Source organism: Corylus avellana, chromosome ca3 (assembly GCF_901000735.1).
Source record: "Corylus avellana chromosome ca3, CavTom2PMs-1.0".
NCBI lineage: Eukaryota > Viridiplantae > Streptophyta > Magnoliopsida > Fagales > Betulaceae > Corylus > Corylus avellana.
In genome coordinates this window covers 3,981,200-4,000,589 of record NC_081543.1, presented here as the reverse complement: position 1 = coordinate 4,000,589, position 19,390 = coordinate 3,981,200, and the positions used below count along the sequence as shown (strand labels likewise).

Sequence of the window (19,390 nt, the reverse complement as noted above, 5' to 3'; positions counted from 1 at the left end):
AGTAATTAGCTAGCATAGCTGCACAGATAATCTATGACCTCATCCATTAATACAGCTCGACCTTTTGCTTCCCATTTCTTGAAATTGAAGTAATGATGGAGATCCGTACAATAAGGCTGTTTAATTTTATTTGTTGCAGGACAATTCAAAGTGGGTGGAATTCAAACAAGCCCTCGTATGTGTTGCCTTATTATATAGAATGGGGGATATTTTTATATTTATGACACGACTAATAAAATCGACTCAAACTCAATATGAAATTAATGGATTATTGAGAGTTTCTTCTCCTAACAGAGAGCGCCGCTCAAAAGGAGAACTTTTGTTCTCTCCCTCCCCCTCTTTCCCTCTTCCTCTTGGGTTTTTATCTTCCCCTTTCCTCCCAGCCTATTCCCTTCTCCCTCTTTTTTCCCCTTTTGCTTATCTTTGCTTTTGCTTATTTGCTTGTTTTGACACACTTTAATTTGTGGGTGCCGCTCATGGGAAATTCACTCAAACTAAACTCCTAGATCTTTGAGTGCACCGCCGATCTCCTCCACACTAGCTTGTCGTCCAATTTCCACTTCCAGGTCTTTGCACGCTCCTCCCACCGCGCTCATCGGCCCTATCCGCTTCCAACACCACCTTTTGCATCGTTTTCCAGCAAATACGCGGTCAGCTTTTCTTCCAGCTGCAGTCATTCGCCTAGTGTGCTCCTGTTTTTTGGTTTTCTAGTTTTTGTTTTTCTTTCCATGTATTTTTTGTTTTATTGTTGTTTGTTGAATAAGGCTATGTCCTCTCTCTTGATCTGCCCGCTTGATGCTTAGTGGGGTATTTACTTTTGATCCAGACCCTTGGGTTGTCAATGTGAACAATATCTAGCTTTTGGGTCGAGGAGGAAGAGTTTTCGGCATGAGGGTTCTCTGCTCTCATGGCCGAGGAATAAGAGCTAACTATGCATTGAATTGAGTCTGCTTGGAGCAGATTTGATATTAAAATTGAAGACTAGTCATGAGTTAACGGATTGATGTCATTAATGGGTCTTGATTGTTAGATTGTAACGTATGAATCTTTGACGTTTGTAACATCGTAACTTCGTCTATGATTTGCTTCAAAACTTTTGCTCGCGATCTTTTCATCAATGAATGAGTATGAAATATTTTTTCCTTAAAAAAAAAAAATAATGGATTATTAGTGTTGTGAGGTCTGACTGGTTTAAATAAATGAGTCGAATTATTGTTAACATATATAGTCTTAAATGAGTCAGATTATTGTTAACATATATAGTCTTGTACCTATGAACTGATCAATACGAAATTATCAAGTTAAGGTTAAAGGGGTATAACCCATTTAATTAAATAAATCATATTATGGTTAAATTATAGTCTTATACGCTGCATTATGGTTGACATATATAGTCTTATATTAATTACATACAAATTTTACTACAAAAGAATTTAAAAAAATCATTTATTAAGGAGTTATTGACACTACATGAAGGGAAGTCTACATACCATCCCAAACAAAATCAAGACCATATTCATCTAGAGGCTCCATTAAATAAGCTGGGGTATATAAATTTAGATCTTCGTGAGAAAACCAAAAAGAACACCCATAGTTTTGATCTACGAGAGTTTCTTCTTCTGTGCTACTAAACCTCAATACGCTTTGAGAGCCATCTGCAATGACACTATGAGAGCCATCTTCAATTATTAACTCACTTGCAACCTCCCCATTGCAGTCGGAAGGTGGCTCCGAATTTGACCGTATTTCTCCGGCGAGCGACCGCAAAGAATTAGCACCGGCTTTGATTTTTGCCTTCTTGATCCCGAGCTTCTTGCTCAAATGAGTGTTCCAATGGTTCTTAACTTGATTGTCAGTTCTCCCAGGTACCCTCCCAGCTATCAAAGACCACCTAAAGATGAAACCCATTTCAGTACTTTTCAGCCACAATATTAGCATCTTTGAAACAAAAGGACAAAAAACACAATAATTAAAGCTTGGACAGATTGTTATAAAAATGGACAAAAATGAGAGAAAACCTGTTTCCCAGGAGTTTATGGAGGCGAATTATGAGGTCTTCTTCTTCCTCAGAGAAATCACCACGCTTTACACTGGGGCTTAGATAATTTATCCACCTTAATCTGCAACTCTTGCCACACCTCTTCAAGCCTGCATGGACCAGATGATGATGAAGTGTTTTTTTTTTTCAAATAATCAAGTAAAAAAGACACTGCAACGTACATCTTCAAATTAATAAAGCTGCTACAAACCTGACATTTTGGCGATGCGATTCCACTTCCCTTTACCGTGCACCCTTATGTAATCCAGTAGCATTCTATCCTCCTCTGCTGTCCACAACCCCTTTCTGTTTTCACCCCCACTCTCCATTCTTGATGCAGAAAAAGAAGATTTTTGATACACAGAGAGAGAGAGAGAGAGATGGGTGGCGGCCTTGGAGTTGTACAGCTGGAGTTGGTTCTTTGGAGAGTCCACTCCCTCTGTTGTTGTGTACACGTATATATAAAGGTACTCCTGGCCTCCTAGCGGTAGCTTTGGAAGAGCACGAGTGTGTGTGTGAATGAACCACGATTGTCGCTACATTTATCTGCAACGCTTGGTGGTACAATCTTTTTTGCGAAAAAAATTTATGTGTGAGTATTTCACATTAAAAAAATAATAATACTTAATATATCTAAGTGGACCTTAGCCTATTAACTTAGGCTTTTGAATTAGAGTTATGTTGAATTATGTATATTAATGTACTCTTGATAAATTCTGAAATAATATCATAATAATGCTGTTCATATACCGTTATTTCACTGTCATATAATTGCTATTCAGACATATTTCATTTAGAAATACATTTTCACCATGTATTTCATTTCTTTTGTATATCCATTTTTGTTTCCGACAAAAATAGTACTATTCCTTTGATACACTAAAACTCATTCGACAAACTTTAATTCGAATATGCTATCAAACATATCATATCTTTTGGATTATAGACTTTATTTATCTTTTATTAATGGATAAAAATTTGAGAATTTAGTGATTAAAAGAAAAGCAATCCTTCGCACTACTACATACATCATCATCTCAACTCTATCACACCAAGAACCTGTTTGGTATTGTGTTTGAAAAATATAACAAGCCAAAAAGAGTTTCTAGGCAAAAGCTTTATTTTTTAAGCTTTTGTCAAAAGTGTTTTTTTGATCATTTTTAGGCTTTTTGGACCTTTAAAAGCGTTTTTAATTTTTTTTACCAAACGAATATTTTTTTTCTTCAAACGGACTTTTTGAGTGTTAAAAATACTTTAAGGCCCCTCAAACGTAATTCCAAACATGCCCTAAGCTAATGCCATACTGCTCATTACCTTTTGAACTAACCTTATTAAAAAAAAGTTAAAAAAAATTCAAAAGCTGATAAACACTGTCACATTATTTCAGTAGAATGGGAATGTAATATGTACTGTTGGGAATAAATTCACACTGCAAACACACCAAATTCTAGGCCCAATAGTCAAGGATAAACCCACAAAGATATTAATTAATAAGCAATGACTATTAATTAATAAGAAGATATATTCCAATTAAGATAATGTTGGAATGAAGAAGTCCTACTCAAAGTCTACAAAGGAATAGGAGCTCAAATCTAACTCAACTATGGACTCCCAATACAACTCAAATAAGTAGAGCTAGTTCAAGCCTATAAATAGGCTCCTACACAATGTACAAATACATCTTCTCATACCCTCTCAAGATTCTCTCTCAAAGCTCAATTAGTCACTTTGAACATATTGAATGATCGTGCGCCGAAGCACAATTTCAACGCACAATCACCGTGTTGAAAACTGTTCTAACATGTATTAAGTAGGTATATATGTGATCTCACTTGAGAAGTTTTGATAAGATTGGTATTAATTAAGTTGAATTTTGATTGAATTAATCTCAAACAATGATTGAATGTATAAAAGAGTATAAAGGAACAATGGGGAGGGGGGGCACGGTGGCCCCTCCTGGGCCGGTAGCGGGTAGGATCGATGCAAGAGAAAGAAGACATAATTTAAAGAAATAATGAAAAACTGCAAAGTCATTTTTGTAAAGCTGTATTGTGCGTAGCTGTATTGCGCGTCGTCTGATATAAAAGCAAATGGGGTTTGTTTGTTACCCTGATGCACACATGCCATTAAGGATCGGGCCCTATCACGTCAGGGCCACCGCCTCTATATATGCCTCTATTTGTGTCTCTAGCTACTCTCTACTCTCTACTCACAACAAAACAAACCCCATCACCATCTCAATAAAGTAATCAACCTCAATTAGCCCTCTCTCAGTCTCATTCTGCTTTTCTGTCTTGATTCATGGTGATTTCTTTTTCAACATTTTAGCTCACTTTTTTCACATATAGGCTATGTGCTCTAAACATCGAAGAATATTGCCACTATCACTTCTTCTTTTTTTCTTTTTCTTTTTCTTTTTTAATCGCTTCTAAGGTCTCAAGATGTGCTAATTCTTTTGGTTGCTAAGTAAGTTGCTTCTCTCTCGGTGATATTGACAATGAGGTGATAGTTTAAGAAAGAAATGCGTACTTTTTTCCAAAATAAAATAAAAAATAAAAACTACAACACATTTTCTGTTGTTTTTTAACGGTTTATATTTAATTTTTAACTTTTTAAATTAAATATGAATTGTTGAAAAAATTAAAATTAGGGGAATCTTTCATATTCATTCCTCCTTGAAAAAAGATTAAGGGCATAAAACTCTTACATCAGAAAACATAAAGCTCTGATAAATCATATTCAAAACTATGGGGTTACAATGTCATAGAGACAAAACATAAAAATCTTACAATCAAATCATATATATGAGTTTACCATCGGCTAACCCATGTCTAAACTTCACTTATACAACAGACCTGCTAGCTCCAAGCATACTCAATCCAATATATAAATAGCCCATATTTTCAATTTTTATTTTATCTCTAGGTTTTCTCTTGAGCTTAGTGCCGGCTCCCTCAATATATAACTTTTTTGTTGAAGCACCCAAGCATATCCAAAATATATTTCTTCCATGATTAACTTCCATGCGTATTAAATTCGACGCCCCCTCCTCTTTACTCGATCATCTTAGCAGGACCTATTAAATCCACCAACCTTCTAACAACTAATATATTTACTCACGCAGCTTTCCTGGGGTTTGGGAAGATTACATCTTCATTGTCAGAAAGCTGGTGATCATCTAATTAACGAATTCCAGGAGTGTAAAAGCTTAATATGCTTGGAAGTAATATATATTTTTTTATTATTTTCGAAATGTATGACATTTGACTTTATTCTTAATAAAATATTTAATTAAATTTTTTATTTTTTATTAGCTTAAATTTTTAGAATAAATAGTAATTATTTATCATGAAACTAAAACAAAAGTCCTTAATTCAAATATTAACTCCACAATTTATTCTATTTTAATTAAATAATTCTACATGTTAAGTCTCTTTTATTGAATAAAACTTCAAGCTTAATTACATGTAAACTTAAATTTTTTTAGATAAGCAATGATTATTTAACAATTCTCTCTACACCATCAAGTATATATATATTTTCTAATTATCAGTATGTATAACATCGTTTAGAATGTCAGATGACGACGATAATAATTAAGAATGTGACAAAGAAATCAATGATAAACAATTTAAAAAAGAAAAGAAGAAGGAATCAATGATAAAAATCAAGAAAACAATAATGAAGATTTAAGGTCGTTGGGTCTTAATTTACACATGGAGAAAATAACAACATTCCTCGCATGGTCTCTTGTGTATGTGAATTTGAGCAGTAGTGTTGCTTTCATGAAAACGATGCGAGAGCCCTTTTTCTAGCAAGAGAAGAAAATACCAGTTTTTCCTTCGTTTTTTTGCATGAAAGAACTTTCCTTTTGATTTTTAGGGTGTGGATTGGATTGTTGGGCACAAATCTCAAAGTCACGCAGCTGAATGGGTGGGTGGCCTTTTGATTCTTGCAGAAGCAGAAGCCATGGGAAAGACATATGCTACTGTTCTTCATTTTGTTTGTTTGTGACTGCTTTTCAACTCTGGGTGACCATTGAATTATTAGATGTGATATTTTTAACCAAAGGGTGCATGAATATGAGAGAAAAAAAAAAAAAAAAACTGGGATTTATATTGTTGGAGGAAACTTTCTAGAGTTTGTGCTGATGAAATATAATAACGGGAAAAGGAATTTGAGTGTTTTGTGTTTTGAGTTGGCAAAAAGGTTATCAAACGAGCCGCTAGTTTTGGCTAGTGATCGAAGCCTCTTATTTGGGTTATCTCTTGTAAGATCTTTTGAAATTAGGAGAGACGTTTTATGAGACTTATCTATCCAAACACAAATTTAGGCTGTCAGAAGACTTGCTTACCGATTGCGGGAAACAAGTAATTGTAATATTGTAGGGAATCTTCAATTTGAAGAGATTCCAATTCGACCCTGACACTTCTGAGTGTAGATGAGGACAAATCGCTGTCACCCTTTGTTCTTGTTTCATGTCCATCTCACTATATATGTAAAACGTGCTTAATTTGAAAATTGAAACCAATTTCCGGGTCTAGGTTGTCTCTAATCATAGTAGAAAAGGGAAAATGAACAAAGAAACTGAATAATTACACAATGATTCGGGGAGGGGATACTAATTAAATAGTTTTAGGCAATTGACCAATCATATTAAGGATGATAATTCGTGTTTGCGAGTTGGATTTGGATCATGTCGAGTTATAATCAAGTATAAGATCATATATATATATATAAGTCAACTTTGATGACTCAATTTATTTAATTAAATGGGTTAAATCCTTTAATTTTAACTTACTAATTTTGTGTTAGATTTGCGAATCATATAAAAAATTATTGACCCGCTCAAGATGTGTTGATGAAGCCAGAGATGAAAATGATGGGTCCATCCAATGAGGTAAACTGCCTTAATCAACCCCTAAAAAGAAAAGTTTCCTTCAAAATGAACTCGTCGTCACCGATTCTTAGGTATTTTGGTAATGTTTGTTAGTTTTTAACAAAAGCATTAATTAAATGTTGAAAAAGATAGTTGAATACTATTTAAACAATTATATTCCACCTTCCTTTATTCATAATAAGAATTATTATATGTTTTTTTTAATAAAAAAACTATTCGGCATACCAAAAGTAAGCCAACAATTGTTTCAAAAAATAAAAATAAAAATAAAAATAACCCAATAATAATTCATAATAAAAATTATTATATTTTTAATAAAAAATTAAAAAAATTAAAATTAAAAAAAACACTATTTGGCATACCAAAATTAACCCAACAATAAAAAGAAAAGACTTGGCTTCCCTACTTTTGCCAAATCCGGCCATAGGTTTCACGAGAAATATAGTGAAGACCTCATGGCTCCTGGCCCCGTGAGTCCGTGCCTTAATTAGCATGTGATCACAGGCCACAGGAAATCGACCGACATGCATGATGCAAACTAAAACATTACAGAAATGGATAATATTATAGTCATATCATTCCAAAAATATTAATAAATTTGTAGCTTTTATAGATTTACTTATAAAACCTTAATTTCATATAATAAATAAGTAATGTAAGACTTAACACTTGTAAGTATTTTTATAAGTATTTTATAAGCCACTCACTTTACGTGAAATATTTATCTTCCTAATGTGGGATCAGAGTGATAGCGAAAATTCGGCTAGCGCTAGTTTTCGCGTCATTACGTACACCATTAGTTCTTGGATTTTTTTTTTTTTTTTTTTAACAATAACTGATCCAACGACTGATAGACACTGGCACATCAACCAAGTAAAATAAAAATTAAATTGTAGTGTATATATATATATAACATTACTCAACAATTTATATATGATGCATCCCAATCTGATCCCAACCCCATCTTATTAGATTAATGGATACGTGAAAAGAAATGTTACATATTAAACCATCATTTCACTTAGTTAAGTTGATTGTAAAAGTGATGCTACATACTGCGATCCTCGCATTTCACTTTTACAGTCAGATTAGAAAAAAAAGTTGATTGTAAAAGTGAAATGCGAGGATCGCAGTATGTAGCATTACCCTATGGCTAGTCTGTAGCATTACCCTGGTCCTTCTGCAATAATTATGCAATTTTAAAAATATGTTTGGGAAACATAAGTCAAAAAGAGAGAGAAATGGGAGCAAAGGTACTGTGGAAGGGCATCGGAAAACTCACGCCAGAGTGAGATATCGGAACTGGCGAAGGACAAAGATGAACTCAATGAAAGGCAGACAGAAACAGAAAACATTTAATGCACCCATGTTACACAGGCATAAGCTTCAGCATATATATATATATTTCTGGGCTGGGTGCACATGGAAGGTCAGTACCATTTAATTCTTGCATGCATGCATCTGATTTTCCCGAACAAGAAAAGGGAGAACTGAGAAAGGGCCCTATACCTACCTCCCTCATTGCTGGAGACTGGAGTAGTCGTTGGACTATTATAATTATTGGAAAACTCGAAGAAGAAGAAGAAGAAGAAGAAGAAGAAGCATGACAACACTATTCCCGGGCCCTGCCTACATTTCTTTTTTTTTTCTTTTTTCTTTTTTTCTTGTGTTTTGGAAGAAAAATATTAAATATTTTATGATTATAAATATTTTTTTCTGACTTGACCGTTCCAGTTCTCTGAAAGTCTCTGGTAGTTTGTCTCCGGTGGGGCCTCTGAGCTCAAGGAACTGCCTGATTCAGTGTACCAGGGCGTGCATGGCGGATCCCAAACCTTTCCTTTTTAGCTAGTTTAGTTTTTCCTCTTTTCATTATATTCATATCCTCCATTTTTTTAAAAAAATAATAAATAAAAACTTAATATGGGTATCTGATTTATGAAATAAAGCATCCTTTATGGTTTGTAAAAGTTTTTTTTTTTTTTTAATGTATATTGAAGTTATAGTTTTCTATAAATTGTTATGAAGGCTGTGATGACGAAAAAATTTATAATATAACTACTTAAGTTTAAAAATTTAAGAAAAAGGCCCTTAAAAATATGAATTAGAAATGTATTATAAGGGTGTTTTGGGAAATTTATTTCTAATTGCATTGTACAATATTCAGTGTTCTATTCCAATATTACAACAAAACTAAAGAATATAAATAGTTTTTCAATTTCAGCTTTTTTTCATTCTCAATAATAGTAGTTATTTCCATTGCAGCATTCACATTAACTACTCATTTTTCTAATGAAATAGTCGCACTACAATTACAACACGAGCCGGCAATCAAAGTTACATGTTCCTGTGTGACAAACCCGAGGTGTCATGTATCCCCAATTACAAACGTGGTAACTTTCTATACATGTGGGGTTTATTAATTAATAGGATCCTTGTCCCACGGTCCTGCCTTTCTCAGTCAATTATGCCAGTTTTTCTAATGCATTTCAATATGTCACCAAGTCTCCCATAATGTTGACTAAAGGAAAAAAAAAAAAAAAAAATGAAGAAGATAACTGTCCCATAATGGTCAACCAAAGTTACGATGGCCATTGAATGCCCATACTGATAGAGTTATATATATATAGCATAATAGCTGAGAAGACTGCAATTAGAGCGAGAGATAGGGTATGGTTTTAATAGCTCTTTCACTGCTGCCAACCAATATATATATATATATATAGACAGAACTGAATCCATGAACCAAAACACTTAACAAATGCCAGCCAATTTTGATGGAGACTGCCCTTCAGAGAGGGACAGATAATTCTTACAAATTAATCTGCCTTGAAGTTATGGGTATCACCGTATCAGTGTAAAACTCTCTCCCCCAGTTCTAAAGGATAAACCCAATAAAAGCAAAAATATAATAAACTTCCAAGTTAGTAAAAATAGCCAACAAAAAATACAACCGCATTGGTATTGACAAACCCATTTCATATGGGATTCCGCGACGGGGGGCGGAATGGACAGAATTTGTTGTATTTTGTAATGCAAACCCCACGTGACACCATGCTCCTCTCGTAGAAGAGACACTGGGTAAATTTGACAGCTACGAAGCATGTATTTTCTCTTCTTTTCATCACGCTGCAAACAAAATTTTAAAGAACTTTGTTTCATATACAGATAAGAAGCTAGAGAAAATGACTTGAAAACGACAGCAGCCAATAGATATGGAGGTTGGGGGATCATAATGTATTGGACTGACTTGATAACTTTAAATTCTGCAGCAATTTCTCCACCATAATTCTCTGCTGCACCCCACTCAATGATTCTGAGTTCATAATTGCATTAGCAGCAACAATGACTGTAGATGGAGTGGTGGCATTGACCTATAATTCAATCAGATATTATAAGATAGTAGCAAGTGGTTTCTGAAGATAAGGTTGTAGCATTAAACATGACATGGGCTTCAAGCCCATATCAGGAGAAGGTTATATAGAATAAAAGAATTTTAAACGGGGGGCAGTCTAACCCAACCACAATAAAGTAGATCCTCAAGAAGTATACCCAAACACGGCCATTTAATCCAACTGCTATCTCAAAGGAAAGCTGCTTCCCTAGAGCCTCAAGAACTGGACATGTCGGTGAGCTCAGAAGCCTAGAAACAAGACAAGTTATGTCATAATAGCAGAAAGAAAATCTCATGTTTCATAATTATGCTATATACTAGGCTGCATAGCTTATGATTTCCCATCAAAAGGAAGAGAAAAAAAAGTGCTATACAGTGACGTGTGTTAAGATACAGGAGCCTTTTGTACTTGAAAGATCTAGCAAACATCATTTCTGAATTAAAGGGGAAGCACAATTCTCACATTCTTGATAGACCAGTTGAAGATTCGAACATGAAGCCGTCTTTAAGCTGGCCAAATTCTGCTGCTTTTCCACCGACTGTAAAATGCAAAACATGATAATGAAAAGGTCATGAGAGAGCGAAAAATCAAATCAATAATAAACCTTGAGAACCTAACAAAAATTCAGAAACATGACATATTTAAGGGGCACACCAAAAAAAAAAAAAAAAAATTAAAGATAAAAACGTACCATCAGTGCATGAGAGCTCTGGATTCATGCCAGGGTTTGCCTTCACAACCCGAACATAGAGCAAAGTACCTGCCTGCAGCATGATGCATTAACAAAAAAAAAAAAAATTGCAGAAAGATAACGCACATCAAATAAATAATTATGTTAACCAGTCTCACTTTCTAACTGAGTATAAAGCAAAAGACAGAAAACATTAGAATAAACAAGTGATCAAGAATAGAAACTGTCAGTGACTTCAATACTACAATCAACTTTCTTAAAAGTTAAAATTTTTGAAAGACTATATCTTAATTCATAACAAAGAATTGACCATAGTGTATGGCCTAGCTCTCAGTGCAGTCAAACATGAAAAGAGAAGGTTGATACTATTAACTCATAGCCACTTATCAGCTCCAATTTATTTAAAGGCTTTAATTTCTGCATTAATAAGAGTCACTTCTTTCTTTAAGGAACCAACGTGTTGTGGAAAGAAATGCATCAAGCAGGTATCAGATGTAGAATTAGTAATATAGTTTACAGCTTTGTTCTCTTATCTGTGTGAAAAAGTACCCCCTGAAATAAAAAAGACCACACCTCAAGAAGTTGAACCCTGTTTCCAGTTTTTAGAAGACATAAGAAAAACTATTTCTCAGCAATCCCTGCAGGGACTAGGTATTTATGTTTTCAATTAGTTCAAGAAGATCCTTGACATCATCTATATATTGCAGGTAGCCAGAATTTCGGCACCAACAGCAAAATCAAGACCAGCAGCTATTCAAGTAACCTTCAGAGGAACAAGTTCAATAGGGAGAAAGCAGCTTTAAGTTTATACTTTTCTCTCCCTAATGGTTACAACTTAAAGAAAAAAGATAACACAACGTTGGAAAACGGAAAATACAAGCAATTGACTTCCCAGACGTGTAGAGTGCTGCTTGGGTTCATAGTGCACTCCATCTCTAAACTAAAGAATGTACGACTTTGTTTTCACAATTGACACATAAGCATGACTTTTAACTTGTACACACCTCAAACTTTGGTATGTTTCTCCTTGTTCCTCCTTCAAATGCTAGCACGGGCAAAAATGCCAATGCAGGTCCTCTTATGTCCACAAGGAAGTTCTGCAAATGAGGGACAAAAAATTCACAGAAAGGTATCTTAGAGTTCATAAAATCACAGAAAACCTTTTGTCATTATGTAATTCAAAGAGTTTGAAAACAAAAAACCAGTAATTTACATAAGAGAGTATGTCACAATGGGATGAGGACATGGAAAAACAAGCACACCTAAGGAATAAGATCCAGAGCATCATGACAAAATATCTCCATAACAAATAACATTACAAAAGTGGATAATTACAGGTAGCATCACCTCCCAAGCAATAACGTTTCTTTCAACTTGGTCATTCAAGTTGAAGATTGCATCACTCTTCTTCCTCCAATGCTCTTCTCTCCAGCCCATGCATCATTACCCCCCCCCTCTTTTTTCTGTCCTCTTTCCTACTCATCACTAAAAGACCCAACAAGTTTCAAGATTCAAGTTGATCCTGACAAACCCCTTTCTTCTTTTTGATAAATGACTCTTAACATATGTGTTATAATTGCTGAAAAACAACTACCCCATTTAACAGCAGCCGTATCCATGGCTCTATAAATTTTTATTTTTTTTATTTTTTTTCACTCAAGCAGCAACTCAGCACACCACCGCAATTGCTTTGCTCCTAATCCTTGTCTTCTTCTCCGGCAAAGCCATACAGAGAAAAATATATCCTTTTGATGCCTAATTGTAAAATGCATATATCTGGCAAGAACGAGACACAATCCCATCAGAAGCATGACCATTTCTTTTAGTCTAAATGGTCCAAATTAAACACAGAAGCATTACTCTCCCCATGAAAATATTTTCTTGTCTCCAAATCTCCATGCCAATCAACTAATAGATCTAGCACAAACCTTGGAAGCACCAATTGCAATTTACCTTCTTTTTTTTTCAAGTGGCCAAACAGTTTAACTATCAAAGAGAATAACAGAGGACGCATAAATCAATATATATTTCCTGACTGATCATACATTCTTTCCTGTCTATGTCAAATGACTTGTTTCTAATTATATATATTCAAAAAGTCATTCAAATTTCTTGTCAACAGTAGTAACCCTTCCTAAAATGAATGTATATGTGTATCATCACCCAAAATGTTGGGCTAATTCAACAAGCAGCGCGTGCACACACAAACAAATAAAGAAGGGGAAAAAAAAAAGATAAATTGCATTTTCACACCCTAAACTATTGGGTAATATGTAACCATTAACTTTATGAGCAATCAACTACCTTAGCTATGAGACTAGTTGCAAGGTCCTGCCCCACTCTCCCACCGTTAAATTTTCCTTAATTTCTGTCAAATTTAACCTTAGAATTCACATGATTAGGATGCAATTACAGAAAAATAAAAGAAAATAAGCACATGTGAATGTGATAAGCAATGACCTGCACCTCTCCCCAACTATTAAAATTCCTTAATTTCTGTCAAACTTAACCTTCATGCTTATGATGTAATTACAAAAAATAATTACTAGATCATGAGATAATGTGATAAGGACATTAATTCCAAGGTCAAGTATAATGGAAACTGGAGAAACTGTGATAGCATTTGACCCATAATATAAAGGGGTTGGCTACTATAATTTAAAGTTTAGAGGAAAATCGCAACTGCCCTCATAGTGTCTGGCAGAAAAATATAATTTATCCAAAAATGAGTTACACACATGCATATGGATAAAAACACAAATAATCAATCACACAGACACACAAGTATTAAAAAACAATATTTTCTTAACCCTTATATAGGCAATTTCAGTCTATAGAAAAAAACAATCACTATGATTTCAATAAATTCAAAGATAAATCGGTCCTAATGTATAGTGTATAGATTGGTAACAATTAAGGACACGACTGGTCTGATTTCAAAAATAAACTAAGCAGAAGTAGGATGAAGGTTACTACTAGCATTAGAGGATTAATAAGACCAAATTCAATTATATGATAGAGTAAAATTTCTTACATCTGCTCTAGAGTCTACCACAATTCCAAGAACAGAATCCCCTGCATGCGGTTCATACTGTACAAAGGAAACAAATTACGACATTAAAAGAAGAGACAAAAATAAGGACAATTGAACTAAAACTTACAAACATTGAAGTATACAAAGTTGTAAAAGGAAAAGCTCCATTTTCAATACAAAGATCGATCAATTTTCACTACACATTCGGAATAATCACGAACCAGCACATCATCCGCAACACATCTCTACAAAGTAATAACCCCCTCCCCCAACCCAAAAAATATATATATAGGGCAATGTGACCTAAAATGTAGTAATCCCCATTTGTTGGTTTTAACACCATCGCCTACCATTGCAAACTGCAATTCACTTCACTATGAGAAGAAAATCTGGAACGACATGCACAATAGGTTAATTTTCTCTACCTTCTGCAGTGCAAAACAATAGTCATACCTAAGATGCCTCAAGAACCAGAAAAAACGCTAACAATCACAATGATATGCATGTTAAATCACTATTTAATCAAAAATCTTAAGCTGATAGGAAATAACAAGTTTAATTATTTAATTAATATTTTAACGCTCTGTAACATGCAGGACGAGACATGTTTAATTGAAAATGAGGATAACTGAAGAATCATGTTTGAACTTAGGATCTTCACTTTGACCATATTAAATCACTACTTGTCTCAAAACTTAAACCTATGAATTTAATCATTTATTGATGAAGTTAATGCTTTAACAGTACAAACACACTTGAACAAGTAAAACTCACAGCTCGCCTATATTCATTCATCGTCAATACCCAGCTACATCATAGCACCCATACTCACCCTTTTGTTGGAGCTCTCGACCCAATATTTGTTTGGCTTTGTGAACCTGAGCTTCCCGGCCTTCACGACGACAATGGAATCACAATCCTGGAAAATCAACCACGTTGAACGCCAATGAACCTCTAACCCATCGAAACAATGCCAATAAATATATAGTCTTTGCTTTATGCTAATAAAATACACTCAAGCTTTAAGTCAACGCTATTTACAAAGGAATATCTACACTTATTCGAGAAAAATTCAATTTTTTTTAGCTTTTTGAGAAAGAGGAAGTAGAGAATGGAAAAGAAAAAGAAACCCTAGGCAGAGAGACCTGACGGAGACCACCGCCGAGCTTTATGGTTTGGTTGGTCAAGTTTGAGAGATCCAGAACCACGTCCCCCGGTACCTAAACCAACCAATCAGGAATGTAATACCGCTTAATTCAGCGATTTTCGTAACCACTGTAGGGAACCGAAGTGAACACAGAGAGAGAGAATTAGACTATAAATGCATATACTCACGACTAACTGATCGAGGAAGCTTGTCGGCGAAGAACCGGAAGGTTTGTTTTCCATCGCTTAGGCCGCGAGTTTTTGACGGAAAATCGGGGATTGGATTTTGGAACCTCTCGGCGCTGTGCGGTAGTGAATTGGGACGAAGAAAGAATGTAGCGGGAAAGAGAAAGACTCGGCAACGACACCGTTTTTATGACTTTCAAACTCGGGCTCAGGGGCATTTTGGTAATGAAGCAGAGTTCCAACCCTAGCCTTGATCGACACGTTGTCGTTTTTAAGTGTTTTCTGAGGAAGCTTAGCAAGAATGGCGATTGTGAGACCACTAGGTTCACCTAACGGCCACTGTACGGACCACAGCTACCTGCAAAGACCTTTTAAGGTGTACCACTACTCTCTCGGCCATGCCCTTAATGGGGCAAGAGCTTCTTCGGTATGTTACGCTATCAAGTTTCAAAATTATAGCACTTCGGTACAGTTCCAAGAAAACCCTTCTAAGAAATCAGTTGTTAAACCTGGGTCTTCGGATAATCAGACTTTGAATAGTGTTTCATCGGCTAATCAGTTGATTAGGGAGTATGTAGATGGTGGGTTATTTGAAAATGCAATAAGGGTTTATCTTAGAATAATTGAATGTGGTTTCCCAGCTGAGCAATTTAGATTCTTTCCGTGTTTGATTAAGGCGTTTGGTGGACTTTCTGATGTAGACATGGTTAAACAAGTTCATGGGCATGTGTTGAAATTAGGAGTTTTAGACGATGTTTATGTTGGGAACTCGCTTTTGAGTGTGTATTGGAAATGCGGTGCGGTCAAAGACGCAGCCCAAATGTTCGACAAAATGTGTGAGAGGGACTCAGTTTCGTGGAATGCGATGATATCAGGGTTTTGCCAATCAGGATATTACATGGGTTCATTGTCAACTTTTAGCAGGATGGTTTGGGAGTATGGTGTATACCCAAATCGGGTAGCTTGCCTTTCAGCACTCTCTGCATGTTCTTCTATTGAATCTTTGGTTCACGGGCAAGAGATTCATGGGTTTGTCATGAAAAGTGGATTGAGTGTTGATGAGTTTTTAGTCAGTGGATTGATTGACATGTACATGAAATGTGGGGATATAAGGACTGCAGAATATGTTTTCAAGGGAATTCTTGATAAGAAGTCAAGCAGAGGAAATACGGTAATATGGAATGTGATGATTTTGGGCTTTGTCTCTAATGGGTGTTTGTTGCAGGCATTGGATTTTTTCCTTGGGATGTTGGAATGGGGGATTATACCAGATACTTCTACTTTGGTGCCTGTTTTAGTTTTGTGTTCCCAGTTGTCAGATTTAGAAGTAGGAAAGCAAACCCATGGAATCATTGTCAGCTTTGGAATGGATAACGATGTAAGAGTTGAAACAGCTCTTATAGACATGTACTTTAAATGTGGTGATCCTGAAACTGGTTTGAAAATCTTCAGAAGGTCCCAAAATCGTAACTTGGTCATGTGGGGTGCAGTAATCTCAAATTGTGCTCAGAGTGGTTGTCCTGCTGAGGCGCTGGAATTATTCTATACCTTCATATCAGAGCCTGGGTTTGCTGATTCTGGAATACTTCTGGCTGTGCTGCGAGCATGTTCATCATTGACTATTAAGCCAAGAGGCATGGAAATCCATGGATTAGCAATAAAAACAGGGTTTAGTGATGACGTTTTTATTGGTACTGCCCTTGTTGATTTGTATGCAAAATGCAGAGACATGGAATCTGCTCAAAAAGTTTTCCATAGATTACCAACAAGGGATATTGTCTTGTGGAATTCTTTAATATCTGGTTATAGCCAGAATGAGCGCACGGATGAAGCTTTGAATGCTTTTCATGATATGCAATCTGAACGAGTTGCACCCAACAGTGTAACAGCTGCTTGTATTCTCTCTGTATGTGCTCATTTGTCAGTCATGATCCTGTGTAAGGAGGTACATTGTTACCTATTACGGCGAGGGTTTGAGTCTAATGTTCTTGTGAGCAATTCTCTAATAGCTGCCTATGCTAAGTGTGGAGATATATTTAGCTCAAGGACTGTATTTGAGAAAATGCTTGAAAGAAATGAAGTATCATGGAACTCAATTATTTTAGGGTTGGGAATGCATGGCTATACAGGTGAGATGTTTGTTTTATTCAAAAAGATGAAAGAAATAGGCATGAAGCCCGACCTTGCAACTTTTACAGCTCTTCTTTCAGCATGCAGCCATGCAGGGAGGGTTGATATGGGATGGAAATATTTCAAAAGCATGGCTGAAGATCACAAACTTAATCCTCAACTCGAACACTATACATGCATGGTTGATCTTCTCGGTCGAGCTGGCCATCTAAAGCAGGCATATGATCTGATTGTGGCTATGCCTTGGGTCCCAGATGATCGCGTATGGGGTTCATTGCTTGCATCATGCAAAGCTCACGGCCGTGAAAAGCTGGCAGAACTTGTGGCTAACCACATTTTCAAACTTGATCCTACATGTGTTGGTTACCGTGTCCTCCTTTCAAACATATATGAAGGTTTTGGGAGAAAGAATGAAGTTACTAGAGTTAGATCAGAAATAAAAGATATGAGACTCAAAAAGCAGCCTGGATGCAGTTGGATTGAAGTTGATAACAAAATTCATATATTTATTGCAGGTGATAATTCGCACCATCAGTCAAAAGAAATATATGGTGTAATAGAAAATTTAACTACAGAGATGAAAAGGGCAGGATATAGCTCTCAAACACAATAAGTTGTTGGACCTGATGAGTCTAATGCTGAAGGTATAAATTCTGTAAAAAAAATGATTTGCTATTCTGGTTGTACAAAATGTAGGTATATTATTTCACCAAAGTGTGTTCATAGTAATGAACTGATGCTTAATGGCAAGACTGTTGCTGCTGCTAAACCTGCTATCAGTAGTGCGACGTAGGCATCATGTCTTTAGTGATTGAGGGAGATTATACCCGGTCAACATGTGGATGCAAGCGGGAGAATATTTCAGACACCTATGTTGCTCTTGTTAACAAATCTCGCTTCCCTTCTTCAAGAATTTCCGGAGCTTAAGCATGATGTGCTGACATTTCTTTCTACCGAGATTCATAAATGGAACAGGAAATCAGGGGTAGTCTTCCAGATTTTCTGCTGTTAGGTGATGGCTATGTCATCATCTAATCACCACCGGAATGCTTCATGAAGTTTTCCCAATTCAGCAGGTAGGTGATGCTTCATCACAGCTTCTTTGATGGTCGGTGATGCCTTTGTAATAATGTACGGCAAGGTTATAGAGGAGTCGAAGAAGCTTTTCTTAGCTAAAAGCTTAACGAAGTTGAAGTTAAATGAAGTTTGAGAATAGCTAAAACAACAGATTCATAAACAGAACAGGAAATCAGATTTTCTGCTGTTTTACGATGGCTGTATCATTATCTAATCACGTCTGGGCTCGTTCATGATGTTTTCTTAATTCAGATGGTAAGTGATGCTTCATCACTAACCTCTTTGATGGTCCGTGATGCCTTGGTGATTATCTTTCTGGTATTTCAGTCGTCTGGTATGCATTTAGATTACTTAGCATGGTGTAAATTATCACAGCTTAAGAAAACTGAGAAAGCTTTGGGGCTCCTGGTTACAGTTAGGGCTGGGCGTTGATAAAAAAATTTTTGTTTCGCCAAAATGTCGGTAAAGTCGGAAATTTCACCGACTTATTCCGCCAAATTTTTGTCCTGACACCGATAGGCGGTCGGTAAAGTCGGTATGTAAAAAAATTGAAAATTATCGGCGAAGTCAGTCGGGTAAAGTCGGTTTGGTTAACAAATTTTATTTTGCCTACCGAACTGAGTTTGTCGAAAGAAAAAAAAATAATAATAAATAAATAAATAAAGTTTCACCTACTGCCCATTAGTTAATCGGTGTCTGTAGAAGTTGGTCGGCTATCAGTCGGTAGGTGGTCAAAAGTTGGTAGGCGGTGAATTTGCCAGGTCTAGTTACAGTTGTAGTTCAAGGACAGTGTAGG

At 35.8% G+C, this 19,390-nt stretch overlaps 3 protein-coding genes across 3 annotated transcripts; 1 reads left to right on the top strand and 2 right to left on the bottom strand.

Moving 5' to 3' along the window:
• Positions 1 to 1,432: 1,432 nt before the first annotated feature.
• On the bottom strand, positions 1,433 to 2,496 carry LOC132175782 (transcription factor WER-like). The gene is made up of 3 exons (XM_059587835.1): positions 2,250 to 2,496; positions 2,019 to 2,148; positions 1,433 to 1,891 (listed from the first exon to the last, which is right to left on the bottom strand). The coding sequence occupies exons 1-3, from the start codon at positions 2,365 to 2,367 to the stop codon at positions 1,483 to 1,485; spliced, it is 657 nt and encodes a 218-aa protein (XP_059443818.1). The 5' UTR covers positions 2,368 to 2,496; the 3' UTR covers positions 1,433 to 1,482.
• A 7,172-nt stretch (positions 2,497 to 9,668) lies between these two features.
• LOC132175317 (uncharacterized) lies at positions 9,669 to 15,533 on the bottom strand. Its single transcript, XM_059587210.1, has 10 exons — positions 15,391 to 15,533; positions 15,201 to 15,275; positions 14,888 to 14,974; positions 14,056 to 14,112; positions 12,026 to 12,118; positions 11,022 to 11,094; positions 10,793 to 10,868; positions 10,488 to 10,578; positions 10,186 to 10,309; positions 9,669 to 10,064 (listed from the first exon to the last, which is right to left on the bottom strand). The coding sequence occupies exons 1-10, from the start codon at positions 15,442 to 15,444 to the stop codon at positions 10,060 to 10,062; spliced, it is 735 nt and encodes a 244-aa protein (XP_059443193.1). The 5' UTR covers positions 15,445 to 15,533; the 3' UTR covers positions 9,669 to 10,059.
• A 140-nt stretch (positions 15,534 to 15,673) lies between these two features.
• LOC132175316 (pentatricopeptide repeat-containing protein At2g03380, mitochondrial-like) lies at positions 15,674 to 18,886 on the top strand. The gene has a single exon (XM_059587209.1). It carries the CDS (start codon positions 15,689 to 15,691, stop codon positions 18,128 to 18,130), a length of 2,442 nt encoding a protein of 813 aa, XP_059443192.1. The 5' UTR covers positions 15,674 to 15,688; the 3' UTR covers positions 18,131 to 18,886.
• Positions 18,887 to 19,390: the final 504 nt, after the last annotated feature.